Source organism: Felis catus, chromosome E2 (assembly GCF_018350175.1).
Source record: "Felis catus isolate Fca126 chromosome E2, F.catus_Fca126_mat1.0, whole genome shotgun sequence".
Classification (NCBI taxonomy): Eukaryota; Metazoa; Chordata; class Mammalia; order Carnivora; family Felidae; genus Felis; species Felis catus.
In genome coordinates this window covers 3,079,756-3,098,173 of record NC_058382.1, presented here as the reverse complement: position 1 = coordinate 3,098,173, position 18,418 = coordinate 3,079,756, and the positions used below count along the sequence as shown (strand labels likewise).

General features: G+C 58.1%; 1 protein-coding gene across 1 annotated transcript; it reads right to left on the bottom strand.

Moving 5' to 3' along the window:
- Position 1: 1 nt before the first annotated feature.
- Positions 2-18,241, bottom strand: SHISA7 (shisa family member 7). Its single transcript, XM_045045816.1, has 5 exons — positions 18,142-18,241; positions 9,097-9,251; positions 7,453-7,518; positions 6,824-6,973; positions 2-4,523 (listed from the first exon to the last, which is right to left on the bottom strand). The coding sequence occupies exons 2-5, from the start codon at positions 9,149-9,151 to the stop codon at positions 3,880-3,882; spliced, it is 915 nt and encodes a 304-aa protein (XP_044901751.1). The 5' UTR covers positions 9,152-9,251; positions 18,142-18,241; the 3' UTR covers positions 2-3,879.
- Between the last annotated feature and the right edge of the window lie 177 nt (positions 18,242-18,418).

The window sequence follows — 18,418 nt, the reverse complement described above, 5'->3', positions numbered from 1 at the left end:
CTCAGGAAACATCTGTTTATTCCAAAAAATACCAAGTTACCACTCCACCGCTGTCCTCACCAAGGAACTGGGGGGGAGGGGGGGTCTGGTGTAGAGCCCGGGAGGGGCAGGGATAAAAAGGTGTCCAGCACTGTCTGGTCCAGAATTGTTTGTCTTCTCTCTGCACCCCTCCCCTTGCCCCCTCCACCAGAAGTGGGGGGTGGGGGAAATGTGTGAGTGTGCGCGCATGCGCATTTATCAGGGGCGGAAGACTCAGATGGTGAGGTCCCGGCTCCGGAAGCATCGAGGGTGACCGGGCAGGACAGGGCTGCTTCCTCACCCCCTTGAGACCTCTCCCCACTATGGCTTATTTGAGATAAGAGGTCAAGGCCCCGAGGTCAGGCGGCCTGTGGCAGAGTGAGTGCGGGGAAGGGGGAATGAGATTCCTGGAATCCAGGCCAGGAGAGAGCAAGTTGAGGTGTGTGGGGGCGTGTACAAAAGCTGAAAGATCCCAAACCCCCAAATTCTGGGGGCTGGAGAAAGCTGAGTGCTCAGTGGGGAAGGTGAGCAGAGGGTCTGCAAGGGGGGCAGGTGCCCAAGCTGGCTCCTTTCTTGGGAAGTCACAGTCTGCCTGAGGGGCACTGGGCGCGGCGAGGCCCTAGGAGGGATTGGAGGAACCCAGAGGAGCAGCCATAAGCATGAAGTCAAAAAACTGGCACTGGGGCCCAGGTAGATGGGGTTGGCTCCCCAGTTCCCCCGGTGTGGTGGGAGCTGAGGGCCAGTTCTCTGCCCCAGGCTCCTGACGGGAAGGGATGAGCTGAGGTGCCAGTACTGGGGGGGGGGGGGGGGGAGACAAGAGGGAGAGGGACGGCCCAGAGAAGGGAGAAGAGGCCCCCTCGCCTTGCCTTGGGGGCTGGGGAGGGGGTATGTAGCCCTTTAAAAGTGGGGGAATGGCCGCCCCCCAGCAACATGGCTATATACAAAGGGAATTGGGGCAGATTGTGCATTGGGTGTTGAGGAATCCCCAAAACCCCTGGAGGCTCCCTGGTGTGTGAGGGGGAGGGAGGGGGAGAACACTACCTCTCCGTCGTCTTGAGATGATGCAGATCACCACCCCACCATGGCACTGGCAGTGGCTGTGGCCCTCAAGATGGGCCTGCTCCACGATCAGGCCAGCAGAAGACATGATGGAAGGCCCCAGAGAGGCCACAGCTGCCCACCCAGCCCATGGGGTCAAGTCTGGCCCAAGCCAATGGAGTGCTGTTTTGGATAGGGGTCCAGGTAACAGGGGCAGTGATATCACCTGAGACCTGTAAAGCCCCCCACACATACACACTCCCTGGTGATGATAAAAGGTATCTGTGTTGACCCTGTCACCGATGAGATGGTTGGGTGAAGGGCTGTGAGTTATCAGGAGGGGCCTGGATGCCCTCACCAGGGGGGTGATGGGGTCTGGCCAAGACCAGGTCTGTGGTGGGGTTGATGCAGGCATCAGCTTAAGTCAGGGGAGAGGCAGTGACATCATTAAAAAGGGGCAGACTAAGGATGATGTCATCAGAGGGGTCCTCACCTTATTCCGTTTTTGAGGGAATAGGAAAATGGTGTGTTGTTGTGCTAGTTCCCCTTACGGGAACGATTATAGGTGCCATGGGACCCCAGAAAACAACTGAAATGCAGCCATTGTAGTACTTGGCCCTCAAGATGATGGATCCTGGAAGATGATGATACATGGTTGAAGTGGATCCTAGTAAATGATGACATATTTGGGTGTCATGGATCCTAGGAGATGATGATGCTATGGTCATGGTGGGTCCTGGGAGGTGATGACACCATGGTGGGAGTGGATCCTGGGGGGTCATGACCCCATTAGCTCTCATGGATCCTGGGAGGTGATGACACCATGGTGGGAGTCGGTCCGGGGAGGTAATGACATCACGGTTGAAATGGATCCTGGGGGGTGATGACTCCATTAGCTCTCATGGATCCTGGGAGGTGATAACCCCATGGTTGAAATGGGTCCTGGGAGGTGATGACATCATGGTTGAAGTGGATCCTGGGAGGTGATGATAGCATTGGCTTTCATGGGTCCTAGGAAGTGATGACACCACAGTTATCAGGGACTATGGGAAATGGTGGCATCATCGGTGCTAGTGGATCCTGGTAGAGGATGCTACCATCAGCCATTGAGGATTCTGGAAGGTAATGACATAATGTGTCATGATGGGTCCTAGGAGATGATACAATGGTTGTGGTAGATCCTGGGAGATGGACACCGTAGGTCATAGGGAATCCTGGGAAATGATGTCATCATCAGCCATGGTTAGCATTTGACCCCAGGTACAATGCCATCATGAGTGGTGGAAGTCTGTGGCACCGATCATATCGTCAGCCAAATCAATAGTGGGCACACCCCAACCAACCCCATCCCACCTCACCCCCAACAGAAATCCAGGAGTTTGTTGACAGAGGCAATGATGTCTCTCGTTATGGCAGAAAGAAGCGAGGCCAGCTTTTGGGCCGCTGCGAGTCCCACGACTCCGGGAGGCTGGTGGGCCAGAGTGGCCTCCTTGGGAGTCCTGTCCTTGAGGAGTCACACAGGAGGTGACATCACTGCACAGGGATGGAGTCTGAGGCCCAGCCACCCTTTAGAGGGAGAGTCTGGTGGAAGTCCTGCAGGGCATGTCGTTGCTGTCTGGGACAGGAGTGGCCAAGAGAAGTCATGGCAGGACAAGGCAGAAACTCCGGTGACACCATCACAAATGATGGCCCTCCAGAGCAGGCAGTGTCTGTGGTGATGTCATCACAATCCCGGGACAGAACCTCAGCGGGGGCCAACAACCTACAGTCAGACCGTTCTCTCCGGGTGGGGTTGCCTCCGCAGCAACAACATCCCTCAGATGTCTCAGCTCAGGGCACTTTCTCTGGTGACCCTGGGGGGTTGTCATGGATTCTGGGCGTGCCCTGCCTTCTCATGATAGGACAGGAGCAGTGCAGGTGTCTTACAGCATCATCTCCAAGCAGGCAGAGTCCAGTGGTGATACCACAGAAGGGGCCTCATCCTGGAGTGCCCCAGGGGCAGGTTGTCACCTCTGGTGATGACATCACGGGAAGAGGCACGGTCCCTCTGATAATGTCATAGGGCAAGGCACCTTCTCTGGAGATGGCATCACAGGAAGGAGGCAGAGTCCCTGTGACAACGTCGTGGACAGTCCCATGGATAGCGAGGACACAGTTGGCAAGGCATTTTGCTTGCGATGTGTCCCAGGAAGATGGCTTTGTCTGTAGCGACAACATCATAGACAGAGGCATCTTCTCCAGAAGAAAATATTTTCCTGGCGATGATGTCAGAAGAGGCCTTTTGGTGCCGGAGATGACATCATAAGGGTGAGACTTGTCTCTGCAATGACATTCACAGGAAGGAATCTTTGTCTCTAGGGATGATGTCATAGGGTAAGGCATTGCCTCTGCTGTGACCTCCCAGGAAGAAAGTCTGTGATGACTTCATGGAACATAGACATGGCCGCTAGTGTTGACTTCAGGAGCGGGCCTATTCTTCTGTGACGGATTAATGGGGAGGAGGTTTTGTCCCTGTGATGACATCACAGAACACAGACATTTTCACTAGTGATGAGCTCACAGACAGGGCTCTTCCTCTGTGATAACGTCATGGGAAAGAGGCCTTGCCTCAAACGGTGACATAGGAGGAGGGATCTTATCTACCGTGACATCCCAGAAGGAGGTTTTGTCTCCGGTGACGATTTCATCCAAAGCAGTGTCCTCGGAGGCAGCCCCCTGGCCACAGGCTGATCCTGGGTCCCAGGCCCCTGGAGTGTGTTGAGGGATCCGGGCTGGGCTGGGGGCCCCCGCGAGGCCGCAGCCCCCAAGCCCCCGGGCCTGGCCTCAGACGGTCACCTCGTTCTTGCTGGCGGTGCGCAGGTGCTGCGGCAGGTGGTGGCCGGGGATGAACTGCAACTGCTCCAGCGTGCCCTGGCGCTGGAAGGGCGGCCTGCGCGCCAGCGTGCCCCCTCCCCCGCCGGCGTCCGACAGCCAGGCGGGCTGCGGCGAGCCGTGCAGACCGTGGTGGTGGTGCGGGTGCAGGCCGGGCGGCGGGGGCAGCCCGTGCAGCGGCGTGGGGGGCCCCCCGGGTCCCAGCAGCAAGTTGGAATGGGACGCGGCCAGACCCGCGCGGGCGGCGGGCTCGGGGGGCAGCGCGGGGCTGCGCGGGGGCGACAGCAGGTGCTCCCGGCTCTGGCGCAGGGCCTCGGGCGACGAGAGGAGCAGGTGCTCCTGCGACACCAGGCGCGCGCGCGGCAGGGTGAATTCGTAGCGCGCGCGGCCCGCGTCGCCCAGCAGGTGCTCCTGGGACATGACGCGCCGCGGGTTGGGCGCGGGCGCCAGGCCCAGCTCCTCGGGGCCGCCCCAGGCATCCATGCGGTAGCCGCCCCCCGTGCCAGGTCGCCGAAGAGTGTGCAGGGGCAGCGTCCCGCGGGGCATCTCCCCCAGGTGCCGGCGCTTCAGGTAGGCCTCATCCAGATCCTTCTCGGCTGGGGGAAGAGGGGGAAAGGCCATACAGGTAAGTCCCCAACCAGTCCAGAACGTGCCCCCGCCCCCCTGGCTTCCGTACATCCCACACCCATGAGGACCCCAGGGATCACCAGAATGCCCTGGTCATTATTAGCCTGGGCACAGGTAGGTGACATAGGTGGAGGGATCTTATTTAAATAAAAATTTTTTTTTAATTTTTTTTTTTAACATTTATTCGTTTCTGAAAGAGAGAGAGAGAGAGAGAGAGAGAGAGAGAGAGAGAGAGAGAGCGCGCGCGCAAGCTGGAGAGGGGCAGAAAGAGAGACACAGAATCTGAAGCAGGCTCCAGGCTCTGAGCTGTCAGCACAGAGCCTCAGGCGGGGCTCGAACTCACAGACCGCGAGATCATGACCTGAGTCGAAGTCGGCGCGCAACCGACTAAGCCACCCAGTGAGCCACCCACCTGCCTAAGTGAGTCTCAAATTTTAGTCGGTCAAAACCATCAGGCTAGCTGTGTGACCAAACGTACATTCCTAGGCCCCACACAGATGGTGGGCCAGTAGATGTGGGGAGGAATTTCCTTCCCCCCGCCCCCCACCCCAAATTTTGAGATGTGACCTATTCGTGGGTTATGAAGTCAGTTTTGTAGAGGGTGAATGGCATTTTAAAATTAACTAGAATAGAAAATTTTCAGAAAGCATCCACACAGGGACGCCTGGCTGGCTCAGTCAGTGAAACATCCGACTCTTGGTCTCAGGGTTGTGCATTGGAGCCCCACACTGGGTGTAGAGATTACTTTAAAAAAATAAATAAACATTTAAAAAAGTTATTTAAAAAGAGGCATCGGTATACTAGGGGAATAAGGGTAAGCAACCAGTTCCTAAAATTTTTATTTCAGTTACGTTTGTGTTATTGAAATATTGATGGATGCAGTGACAGTACCTGGGGTTTGTTTTAAAATAATCTGCTAAAAGTGGGCTGAAGGGAGTCTAGATTAACAAAATGTTGCTCATTGTTGAGTTGAGCGATGGGAACATGGGGATTCATTTTACAATCTCTTCTAATGCTGGGCATGTTTGAAAATGTCCATAACAAGTTTCAAAGTTTTGCTGTAACTAAAAATTATACATATTATATATGTCTCAGGGGTCATGATATAAAAAGCATTTCTTAATGTGGCTCTCAGTTTAAATCTTTTTTTTTTTTTAATGTCTATTTTTGAGGGGGTGGTGGAGGGCCAGAGAGAGAGGGAGACAGAGGATCCAAAAGCCAGACTCAGGGCTTGAACTCAGGAACCGTAAGATCATGACCTGAGCTGAACTCAGATGCTTAACCGAGTGAGGCACTCAGGTGCCCCTGGCTCTCAGTTTAAAGTGTTTGAAGGCTTAGGGTGCTTGAGTGACTCAGTCAATTAAGTGTCTGACTCTTAATCTCGGCTGGCATCATGATCTCGTGGTTTGTGGGTTTGAGCCCCACATCGGGCTCCGCACTAACAGTGCGGAGCCTGCTTGGGATTCTGTCTCTCCCTCTCTGCCCCTCCCCCACTCTCTTTCTCAAAAATAAATAAATAAACTTAAAAAATAATAAAATGTGGGGCGCTTGGGTGACTCAGTCAGTTGAATGTCTGACTTTGGCTCAGGTCATGATCTCATGGGTCATGGGTTCAGGCCCCGTGTCAGGCTCTGTGTTGATAGCTCGGAGCCTGGAGCCCGCTTTGGAGTCTATGCCTCTGCCTCTCTCTGCCCCTCCCCTGCTTGTGCTCTGTCTCTCAAAAATGAATAAACGTTAAAAAAATTTTTTTTAAAATAATGAAATGTTTGAAGGCTCTTGCCACTGACCCAGAAATGTCCAGAATCACAGTGATTGGTCCAGGGATGAGCGTGTGACCCAATTTGGACCAGTGCGATCTAGACCTGGGAATGCTGGGATCATTGGGAAAGACCCTTTTCTGCTGGCAGAATAGCATCTTGAAATTTCTCAGGTCAGTCTTTGCTACCACTAAAGAAGAATCTGTCTGAAAATAAAGAAGAGATGTAGAATCCTGGAGATAGCTTTTGAACCCCTGGATCCAGCCATACCTGAAGCTCATGATTCATAGACTTTCCCGTATCAAGCCAATGTAGCTGCCTTTTGTTTTTGGCTTAAGTTGTATTTCTGTTAATTGTAAATACAAGTCCTAATGAATACAATAGATCTTAGGGGGGCACGGATATGCATTTTTAAAAAGCACTTTCAGAGGCCTATTGGGCCACTGTCCACACTCCTAAACCCAGGCCCTGGCCCCACCCCATCACCTTCCCCTCCCCTTCCTGGGACTCACCCAGTCTCTTGAGGGAGGAGTAGCGGTTGAGTTCAGATTTCACAGCGGCCTCATAGGACGGGGGCAGATGTGAGAGGTTGTGGAAGGACCGAGAGCAGGACAGCGTGGAGTAGTGCAAGGAGGGGCTGGGTGGTGGAGCGGCACGCCAGTCTGGGGCAGAGGGGCATGGCAGGGGTCAGTCCAGCCCCTCCTCCCTCAGACCCAGGAGTCCAGGCTCCCAGCCCCTTCTCCCTTTGACCCAGCAGTTCCAGCCCCCAGCCCCTTAGGGAGTGGAAACCAGGGATTCTGGCCCCTCAGGGATACTTGCTCCCCCGACCTCAGGAGACAGGCTCAATGCTGGGGAAGCAGGTCATGTCACAGGAAGAGAGGTAACTGGCACGTGCTCAGCATCTGCTGTGTGCCTGGCCGGAGGCTGGAGGGGCCGTCCACTCCACACATTTCCCCACAAACCCAGGCAGGAGAGAGATGAGACTGGGAAACTGAGGCTAGCTTGGTCACCTGGCTGGACTGGGAGGTCAGGGCTCACAGGATCTCACACCTGCTCTATCCTGGGCACCCAGCTCAGGCTTAATACAGCCAGGGAAGGAAAGGAGCCTTTGTCCTCCCCCCAACCCAGCCCCAGTCCCTACCCATCGTGGCGGCATGGTGCTTGGGGCTGTTGACGTTGAGGTGCAGGTAGTTGTGGTGCAGATTATCTGTGGGGACCAAGAAGGGAAGTGGTGTCACTGCCATCACCCACTCCCAGCTGGCACTGCTGTCCTGGTCTCATGGGAGGATTCCCACTCATGTCCTCTGGGTTCCCAGCTCTGATCCCTCCTATCTCCTGAATCTCTGCTCTGACCTTCCTCACCCTTCTGGATCATCAAATCGGCTTCCTGGCCATTTGGCCAGCCCATCTTCCAGATCAGCACCCCCCCCCCCCCGCCTTGGTAGTACTCCTGACACCCACACCTGCCCCTGCCCCTATGCTGCTGGAGTCTCTTCCCACGGCTGACTGTCATCCACAGGACAAAATCTAAGCCGGGAATGGTGTTTGAGGGTTACTCGGCCCTAGCTGATGCCTTGCCTGAATGAGCCTAGCTCAGTTCTGCCACAGGGCCTTTGCAGATGCTATTATGCTGTTCTCTCTGACTTGAATTCCTTCCTCCCCTTCTTTGCCTGAAGAACTACTCATCCCTCAAGATCCACCTCAAATGTCTCTTCCTTATATTACGATTCAAACCCATCTCTTCCCCTACATTTCTGACCCCAGCTCAGGCCTTGTCCTGTATAGCCTGCATTACTACCCAGCCTCCTCCTGCACCTTCTTCCTCTCATCTCTCCCCCTTCACATGAGTTCCAGAAAAATTCTTCCACTCACTTCTGACTTTGTTGCTCCCCTGTTCTAAAGTCCTCCATGGCTCCCACTGCCATCAGGACAAAGAGCTCCGCAGCTCAGCCTGGTGCTCAGGTCCTTCCTGAGGTGTCTGCCCACCCTCTCCCTGGCCTCACAGACTATGCTTCAGAGGCTCAGACCTTGCCCTGCCCAGGTAGGCCCCTCGCCCTCCAGGCCACTGCTCAAACGGTATCCTGGGGGAAGTCTTCCTCCTCCTCCTCCTCCTCCTCCTCCTCCTCCTCCTCCTCCTCAAACCAGACGAGACTCTTTTTAACCTGTTACAGCTCCCTGGACTTCTCCCTGGTGAACTTATCATAAAATACGAGAACAGCTCATATTTATATGGACCTTTTTTCTGTGCGAGGCACTGCTCTAAGCCTTCCATCGTTAGTTCATTTGAGCTTTGCAGTAACCCTGTGCGGTGAGCGCCGCGACGCTGCTTGTTTTATGGCCGGCGGGGGGAAGTGAGGCCCAGAAAGGTGAAATCGTGTGTCCCAGGTAGCCAGCGGCAGAGCCAGGGTTCAAACCCAGGCAGTGTTCAGGACATTCTAATTCAATAGTTAGGTGCTTTCTTGTGTGTGTGGCTGTTAGGAGCTCTGACACTGGCTTTCTCAAGTGCAGGGGCCGAGAATGTCTACATTGAAATCACCGTGGCGTCCGTGGCACCCACCCAGGGGGTTCACGGGAGGGCAAGGAGGGGTCCTGATTCACAGCAGGGTCCCTGCAGCCTTGCCGGGAACTGGTCGGGTTCAGAGCAGGAAGAGGCTGGAGGGTGGGCTGGGGGCGCGGTTGGGGCCTGGGCACCGGGGGTGGGGCTACCCGGGGAGGGCGGGGCTACAGGGCAGATGGGCGTGGTCGGAGGCCACAGCGGCATTCCCGGCTCCCAGGTCCCACTCACCGAGATTGGAGGGCTTCACGGTGTTGTAGAGGGTCTTGGGCGTCCTCGGGGGCATGCTGTCGGGGCCCCCGACCCCCGGGGTCAAGGAGCTGCTTCGTGCCCGGTCCGGGCGGGTCCCAGGCCCAGCCTGATGCCTCAGAATGTCCACCAGAGCCCTAAAGGTGGCAGAGAGCCGGTCAGCGGCCTGGGGACGGGGGTGGGGGCAGGGAGAGGGAGGCCCCAGCCTTCTTTTCCCTCCCTGCTCTCCCCTTTGGGGGAGTCGGTCAGCTCGGCGGAGCGCCTCGTCTTTGGCCACGCCCATCGCTAATGTCCATCTGAGCACCGCCCACCCCAAGGTTCCTCCGACCACATTTCTTGCTTGAAGCGCCCCTTCCCCGATTCGTTGGGACCCAGCCCCTTCTGTGGTCCTTCCCACACCGTCCTCCCTGGGCCCCCACCCCACCCTGAACCTGGGGCCTCCCTCCTGTTCCTTTAACAGCCTTCCCTTGGCGGTAAAGTGTGCCTCTTCCGTCCAGGTGTGCGGACCGAAACCCTGAGACTCGCCCCTGGCTCCTGCTTCTCTTTCTTTTCATGCCCCTCAGCCATCTTGGACTTCCAAAATAAATCCCTAGCGGACCACTTGCCACCTGTGCTGCCCCCAGTGCCTCCTCTCATTGCTGGCTCATTGCTAGTGTCCTAAGGGGCCTTCCGCTTCCACCCTGGTCCCCTGCTGTCCCCAAAGACTCCTCTGGAACCATCAGATGGCTTCGTGCCTGAGCTCCGCGCCCTCCAGACCCCCCCCCCCCCATCACTCTTAGAATAAACCTGCTTCCGCCCACTGCTCCGCAGGCTCAGAGGCTCCGTCGCTGTCCCGCAAGTTCTATCAGGACGTTTATACGTGCTGTTCCCTCAGCCTGGAATACCCTTCCCACAAATACCCGTTTGACTTGCTTACCCTCCCCACCACTCACACTTAATGATAACGGCAGCCAGCGTTTATGGAGGGCTTACTATGTGCCCAGACTTGACATGAATCAACTCAGTTAATCCTCATTACAGTCTGACCTGGGATTGAAAGCCAGTTCACCCAGCAGGGCAGGGACCTGGTTTGGTCCACAGCTGTATGCCCAGCTTCTGACCCACACACAGACGGTGCCCAACAAATACTTTGTTGGATGGATAAAGGCCTGAGCCTCTCCCGTCAGTCAGCAGCCGGGCCGGTTCTGTCGCCCCTATTCTTGGGACCCCTTCGGTCTCCCTGGGTATCTGCTCCCGCGCTCGCTGTGGCTGCCTCCCGCATCTCTGAGCAAGCCTGGTTCCCTGTAGCCCTGCCCTCTCCAGATGGCTCCACCCCTGATAGCCCAGGCCCCGCCCCCAGGCGCCCTGCCCTAGGGTCCCAGCGCTCACACACCTGGGCACGTTGATCTCCCGGTGCGCCCTGGGCGCACGGGACGCCTTGCTGAAGGCCACTTTGGCGCCGACGCCCACGGCCAGGGCGAAGCTGATGACCCCGCACACCACGTAGGCCGTGCTGCCCCCGGGGCCCTCGCCCCCGCGCCCCCCTGCGCCCCCCGCCCGGCCCCCTTCCAGCCACCCGGCCTGGCCGGGCCCGGGCCCCCCGCCCGCACCCCCGGCACCCCCGACGCCCCCGGCCAGCGGCGGCGGCGTGGTGGCCCAGCGCGGCGTGTCGTAGTTGGAGCAGGACGCCTGTGCCAGGCGCATGTGGCGGTGCTCGCAGCAGAAGCGGTAATGGCAGGTGCCGCAGCAGAAGCGGTAGGAGCCGGTGCTGCAGTTGAAGGTGGCGTCGTACTGTCCCATGACATCGTAGTAGCCGTGGCAGAGCTCGGCCGGAGGGGGCGCCCGCGCCGCCGCGCCGGTCCCGCTCGCCGTGCTGGTCCTGGTGCCGTTGGCGCCCGGGCCCGCAGCGCCCCCGCCGCCCGTCAGCGCCCCGGTCAGGCGCCGCAGGTGCGCCAGCAGGGCGGGCAGCGGGCCCGGGGGCTCGGCGCTTGTGGTGTTGGACGGGCGCGCCCCGGCCTGGCGGGCGGTCGAGGCCAGGAGCAGGAGGGTCCCGAGCAGCAGGAGGGACGGCATGGGGCGCGCAGGAGGTCGGACCGGGCTGCCAGGCCGGGGGGAGAACCGAGGCTGCAGCGGGGGGCGAGAGAGAGATGGCCAGAGGTGCAGACATGTGGGGGTGGGTGGCCGGACGCGAGGAGGAAGGCAGAAGAATGGCGAGAATCATGCCGCAGGGGACAGAAAGGATGCGTGGAGAGGGAGATGCCCGCGCGCCGAGTTAGCAGCCCCCCAGGGCAGTGGACGCGGGGGTATTTGGGGAGGGGGCGGAACGGAAATACGCCCCGGACGCGCCGCAGGAGAATGGCCGTGATAATGGGCAGACGCCGGTAGGGTCAAAGCGAGCGATGGGGGTGGGGGGTGGGGGGGGGATTGGGAAGGTCCGCGGAGATGTCAGACGGGCGCACAGAAGTAAAGGATGGGCAAAAACCAGAGGAAAGATGTGATGTGGGGAGAAGAAACCGGGGAGAGGAGCGAGCGAGCGTCGGCAGGGGGAGCGTAAGAGGGCGGGGTGGGGGGGTGATATGGGGGCGTGGAGAGCGGGGGAGGAGGTTGTGGTGGGTCAGTGCGGATGGGGGAGGCAATGGACACAGATGTGGGGTGGGCGGGATGGGAGGAGTGGGGGGAGATGGGGAAGGTGAGAGGAAGAGGTGTGGGTGGGGAGAGAGAGAGAGAGAGAGAGAGAGAGAGAGAGAGAGAGAGATTGGAATTGAGAACTTGAGTTTACAGAGCAGGCAGGTGGACCCAGGTGGTCAGGACTTCTCAGCCTGACACCGCTCACGTTGGGCCCAACCTGTGTGCCACTGGGGGCCAGGAGAGTTCGCATTCTCCGCATGGTGAGGACATAAGATGCCTCCAGGCAGTGCCAAGCGGTCCCCTGGGGTCACAGCTGCCCCTGTTGAGGAGTGCTGGCTCAGACCGGCTGGTCCTCGGTCGCCCTCAAAGTCCCCTCTCTCTCCTTTATTTAGGTCTGGTAATTCAGGGGCCTCAAGCTTCTCTCTCGCTCCCTCCCTCCTCCACCCTCTCCCTCTGTCTCTGGAGCACACACACAGTTGTAGGTCTGAAGTGTCTCAGGACAGCAGGCGACGCAGGGTGGCAGAGCTGATCATGTGCCTCAGTCTCCCCATGTGTGAAATCGGGGTAAGGATGGTTATCAGGGGGTGGTTAGAAGGATGAGCCGGGTTGATCTTTGTAAGGAGCTCAGAATGCCCTGGTCTGTTGCAGTGCCGCGCACCGTGCACACTGCAGCCGCTAGTTCAGGGGGTGGCCAGGAACAGGGCCAGGGAGGAGACGGCAGAGTGAGGGGCCAGATGGGGCCGTTTCTAGGCAGCAGGACGGCAGGACGGATGCTTCCACAGTGTGTCCTGAGCCCTGAGGGTGCAGCGGTGACTAAGCCACAGCGTTCCCGCCTTCACGGGGCTTATACTCCAGGGGCGGGAGAGGGCTGGGCGCACAGACATACACCAGGGTGATGGTTGTTGAAAACTGTTAAGGACAAATATGAAGAAATTTTGCAGGAAGTCATGACCAAATGAAAGCAGCATGAGAGGATGGGAGGGTAGGAGCACCTGGGTGGCTCGGTCGGTTGAGCGGCTGACTTTGGCTCAGGTCATGATCTCACGGTTTGTGAATTGGAGCCCTGTGTTGGGCTGTGTGCTGACGGCTCAGAGCCTGGAGCCTGCTTCACATTCTGTGTCTCCCTCTCTCTCTGCCCCTCTCCTGTTCGTGCTCTGTCTCTCTCGCTCTCAAAAATAAATAACCATTAAAAAAATAAATTAAAAAAAAAAAGAGGATGGGAGGGTGGATAGGACGAGTTGAATGAGCATCATTAGGTATCAGTTTCATCTGCTCCTTTCCACTGGGGGGGGGGGGTGTGTGTTTGGGGACCACACCATTATCACCAAAAGTAGTAGGGGCTGGGCTGGGGAGGGGGTCATGGGAGCCGAGGCTCCCCACGCCTCAGTCAGCTTGCCCTGCTCCTGCAAGGGGCCTCAACTTCCCTTTTAGCTCCAGCCCTGGCCCCTCCCTTGAATCTGGGCTAGAATATCCCACTTCCTGCTTAATAGGCATCTTAGAAGTGGCTTAGCTCACACCGTGCAAAGCTGTTTGGTGGCTCCTCGAAAGTTAAGCAGTTATCACATGACCTGGCAATTCCACGCCTATGCATCTGCCCGAAGAACCGAAAACGTACGCTCACACGAAAACTTAACGCGCGAGTGTTCATAGCAGCGCTATTCATAACACCCCCAAAGCGGAGACCACCCGGACGTTCACCAACAGAGGAACAGATCTACGCGGTCTATGCGTACAATGAAATATTATTCTGCCTTAGCGAGGAACGGGGCACTGATATGTTACATCGCGGGTGAACCCGAAAAACAGCACATGAAAGAAGCCAGACACAAACAGTCATATGTGGTATGATTGCTCTTATACGAAACGTCCACAGGAGTCAGATCTATAAAGCCAGGAAATCTGGTTAGCGGTTGCCTGGGGCTGGGGGAGAGTGGAAGAATGGGGAGTGGCTGCTTTGGGGTGATAGAAATGTTCTGAATTGGTGGCAATGGTGGCACATTACCAGTGTCCTAAGTATCATTGAACGGTACACTTAAAAATAGTTTAAAGACTATCGGGCGCCTGGGTGGCTCAGTCCGACTCTTGATTTCGGCTCAGGTCATGATCTCGTGGTTGATGAGATGGAGCCCCGAGTGGGGCTCTGCACTGACAGCTCGGAGCCTGCTTGGGATTCTGTCTCTCTCTGCCCCTCCCTTGCTCATGCACGGTCTCTCTCTCTCTCTCTCTCTCTCAAAATAAACACATAAACATTTTTTTTTAATGGTTAAAACAGTAAACTTTACGTTATGTGTATCTTGCCACAATTTTAAGAAACGAAAAACCCACCAGCATAGGTCAGATGACATCAAGCGTTGCCCTGTCAAAACTGCCCAATGGCTTCCTGTCACGCCCAAAATAAAATGCAAACCCTTCTCCCTGTCCCTGTTTCTTCATGCTTTTCCAGGTCCCGTGTCCAAGAGGGTCCCTTCTTCCTGCCTGTGCATTTGTTGTTCCTCTGGCCTGGGACCCTCCCCCCTCCCCCCTTGTTGCGGATATCGGTCTGACCCACCCCCTTCCTTCCTTCAGGTGCCCTTCACATGTCTTCTCAGTGTCCCTCCCTGCCCTGCCTAAACTAGCACCTCCAGCCACTCTGCTCCCTGCACCTGCTTTCTGTCTAGTTATGGGTGCCATCTCTACCTGCCGCATTATACGTGCAGTGGCCCACTAGACTATGCACTGCATGAAGGCAGACTTTTTTTTTGGTCTTTCTTGTTCATGGTTGTGTCCACAGCACTATGGCATGGATGAATGTTGAAAGATGTATGAGAGGTGGGTCTTCCCTCTCTCTCTCCCCCTCCCCCACTTCAGACAAAAACACTGAGGTTCCAAGAGGGACTATCATTTGCCTAAGCTTTACAGTGCCCAAGCATCGGAGCTAGGCTTTGAACTCAGGGCTCAGGGCACTGCCACCTGTAGGGCATGGGTCCCTTTATTCCATGCAGACAAACGTGGGTTGACATGCATCCAGATACACCTCTTTCATCAGTGAATCCACATGCATGCAGCAATGTGGATTTCTTCATTCATTGAGGGCTGCCACATACGGTTGGGCAGGTTGTGCACTGCACAAGGAGCTCTGGTTGCGAGGCTGGAATCCAGCCAGGCTCTCCTCCTTAAGGCGTGCTGATGGGGCTGCATCCATCTGGGGGAAGGTGCACCCTTTAGAACTCACACGAGGGTGCCATCTGCCTGCCAAACTGTAGCCGCAGGGGAGCTGCATTGGACCAGGGGGTACCTTTGTCTCATTTGCATAAAGGCACCAAACGGGCTAGCAGTTTGCTCACTCAGTCCCCATTCTGTGCCAAGCTTCCGGCTGAGCTCCACGGACAGAATTCTTCCCTCTGCTAACAGAGTCCCATTATCTCCTCCAACTGCTTACACATGCACATACCCAGGGAGACACAACTCCAGGCCATTGACAACTCTGGGGAGTGGGGGAGGGGGGCCACAGCATACATCCCTCAAACCCAGCAATGCACCCACCCACACACACACACACACACACACCACTTCTGTTAGTGGAGGGACCCATAACCTCCTACCCTGCCTTATGCCTCCGGAAGGAAAGTGGACACACACCTAGGGACACAGTGGCCTGTCCAGACACAAGGATACAGGAGGACTGATTCTTCCCTTACACAACACACATACACACACACACACACACACACAACATGATATGCACGCAATGACGGAGAACACAGGACACCCACGCCATGTGCCAGACACAACGCACAAGGACACCCAATGTCATCCTGGCGGCACACCTGTAGGCCTCCTCCCAACACACAGATACACAGATACACAGCTCCATGAGGACACACAACCGTTCCACCCACAGGACACAATCTCAGACGTTGTGACACCCTGGGACCACACATAGCTCCCAATACAGCCAGAGACCTGCCCAAACCAGCTCTACATGGACACAAGACCATACACATCACAGCCCACAGTCATGCAACCTCATGGGCACACACACACACACACACACACACACACACACACACACATGTGCAAACACACCCTCACCCAGCGGTGGAGTCTGGAAGCAGGCACGTGACAACTCCCCCCCCCCCCCCCCCCCACAGCCCTTCTCGCACCCCTTACACACACAGGCACTTTCCTCCCCCCACAGCTGAAGAGAAAAGGGGCCCTCACCCCAATCTCTTCCCTCCCTGCACCCTAGTCTCCTCCCTGCACCCCAGTCTCCTCCCTCTCTGCCCCATGCATGCTCAGCGGCTCAGGGCCAGAGGTCTGGCTGTGTCCCTTCCCCAGCCCCCCCCCCCGCCTAGGACCCGAGAGACATCCAGACAGAGATCTGGGGAGCCAACTTGAGGAGGGTTTCCAGAGCAGGCTCCTGGGACCCTCACAGCACTGTGCCCCACACTCCACACCCTGCTCCTGTGCCCTCTCCAGATTCTGCCAGCTGGGGTGGGGGCCAGGTGAGTCGCCTTCTGAGATGTGTGGCAGCAGAGAGAGATGGAGCAGGACAAGGAGAGAGACTTGGGGGTTTGGGGGGAGACTCAGAGAGAGGAGGAGAAAGACCCAGGGAGAGGGACACAGAGATGTGAGAGCAGGGGGAGACCCCGGGAGGACAGAGACCCAGGGAGGAGGACAGAGACCCAGAGTGGGGGGGCAGTGAGGGGGAAGACAGATACTCTCAGGAGGGGCAAAGACTCAGAGAAGTGGGGTTCTGAGATCAACAAACCGAGAGAGAGAGAGAGAGAGAGAGAGAGAGAGAGAGAGAGAGAGAGAGAATAGAAGCCCACAGAAGGGTGAGACCCAGGAAGTCAGAAGCCCTGAGCTGGTGAACTGGGGGCAGGAGAGGGGTTTGGAGGTGGTGGTGGAGGGGGGCTGAGGGTGCACGGCGGGTATGGAGAGAGAGAGAGAGAGAGACGCTGGGGGCACGCAGGGCCCGGGGGGCATGATATTCCCCTAGGAATATCTGGGATTGAGGTGAGGGGTCCATCTGGGGTAGGGATGTGGAAAGCAGGCGAGGGGAGAGGGTGTGGGTTCAAGTCCAGGTGCTCGGGCTGGGGGAGCAGAGCGGAGGGGGAAGGGGAGGGGTCCGGATGGGGGGCGGGGATCGCAGTCCTGGGCGCCCAGGCGGAGAGGACTCAGAGACAAGGACCCTCCCTGGGCACGCTCCCGGCGGCCGGCCCGTCCCTACACCTTCCTGTCTCTGGCACCTCTCTGACTCCGGATATCTCCGCTGTCCACCCTTCTCCCGGACCGCCTCCCACCGGCCCGCCGGCGGCCTCTCCTCTCCAGCCGGATCTGCCCTGGGCCATGGTCCTCTTAGCCTGTGTCTCTCTCTCCAGGTCTCATCGCTTCTCTGTGTCCCGAGTCTCTGTCACACGTTCGTTTCCCGTCCCCCCCCCCCCTCCCCTCCCGGCGGTGTCCCGTTCTCGGAGTCTGTTTTCTGTGTGCCAACACTTCCCTTCTTCCCCTTGTCCCATCGTCTCTGTCTCTCTCCGGCCTGTCTCTGTGTCCCCCCCCCCCCCCATCCCCATGTCTCTCTGCCTCTCTGACTCTGTCTCTGTCTCTATGTCTCTTTCCCAGGTTTGCTTTCTACAGATCTCTGTCCCTCTGGGTGTCTCTGTGTACCTACCCTCAGCCCACCCCGGTCCCCGGTCTCTCTCGCCGGTCCCCCTACTCTCACTCAGGCCCAGGTTGGAGGGGCGGGGTGGGGGGGCGCTGCAGCGGGAGCTGTGTGTTCCCAGCGCAAAATAGACTCCTGTTGCCATGGCGACGCGAGCGCGGCCTCCGAGACGCGAGGCATCAGGCTGGGGGGTGAGGAGGGGGGACACCTGGATCCGGAAGGCGGGGGCCGGGGGCGCCTGGAGGAGCGGGGAGGAGGGGACTCCTCGGTCCCCGGGGAGAGGGGGTGCTGGGCGCTCTGACGCCGGGTTCCGCGGACGGGGCCTTCTGGGAGGGGTCTGGGATTCCAGGATTGGCGGGGGTGGGGGTGGGGGCGGACTCTGATTCCCCGGTGGGGGCGGGCTGGTGAGGGCTCCGACTCCTGGGTCTCTGGGGGATTCAGAGGTTGCCTTCTTAGGTCCCCGAGGTTGGAGGTGGGGGCTGGGGGCCAAGGGCTGAGAATCTCAAGGGGTTGGGGAGCCTTGACAGGGGGGCCTTGACTGGGGGCTCCGCGGAGTCCCGACTCCCAGATCTCCACGGGGGCTGCAGAATTCTGGGAGCCCCCATGTGGATCCCCAGACTCCTGCGTCTTAGGGGAGCAGGAAGCACTCAGAGGAAGCGGTCTGTCCTTCCCAGCCATTCATCCACTCACCCGTATACCTGCCTCTTCCTTCCTCCCCGTCCCCGTGTCCCCGTGCCTCAGTTTCCCCCTCCGCACCGGGGTGCGGTCGCGCTCACCTCACTTTCCGGAGTCGGGACCCTTGGGGAGTCGGGGGCGGCGGCGGGCGGCGGCGTGGGGGGCCGGCCGGGGAGGCAGAGCGAGCGCGTGTCTGCGAGCCAACCGGCTGGGCGTGTGCGCGCCGGTGGGGGGCGGCCGGCAGCGTGCGGGGCGGGCGACCCGGCCGGCAGCTCCTGTCCGCGCAGATGTGGCTGGGCCAGCCTCGCCTTTGCCTCGCGCCGGCTGGGAGCAGGGGAGAAGCACCTCCCCCTCCCCACCTGCTGGGACCCCTCTTCC

Excerpts from the sequence above, each read along its gene's own strand:
- SHISA7 (XM_045045816.1), bottom strand. The coding sequence starts at position 9,151 with ATGCCCCCGAGGACGCCCAAGACCCTCTACAACACCGTGAAGCCCTCC. Across the intron at positions 7,519-9,096 it reads CGTGAAGCCCTCCAATCTCG|ATAATCTGCACCACAACTAC; the intron begins GTGAGTGGGACC and ends TGGTCCCCACAG. Across the intron at positions 6,974-7,452 it reads GCACCATGCCGCCACGATGG|ACTGGCGTGCCGCTCCACCA; the intron begins GTAGGGACTGGG and ends CCTCTGCCCCAG.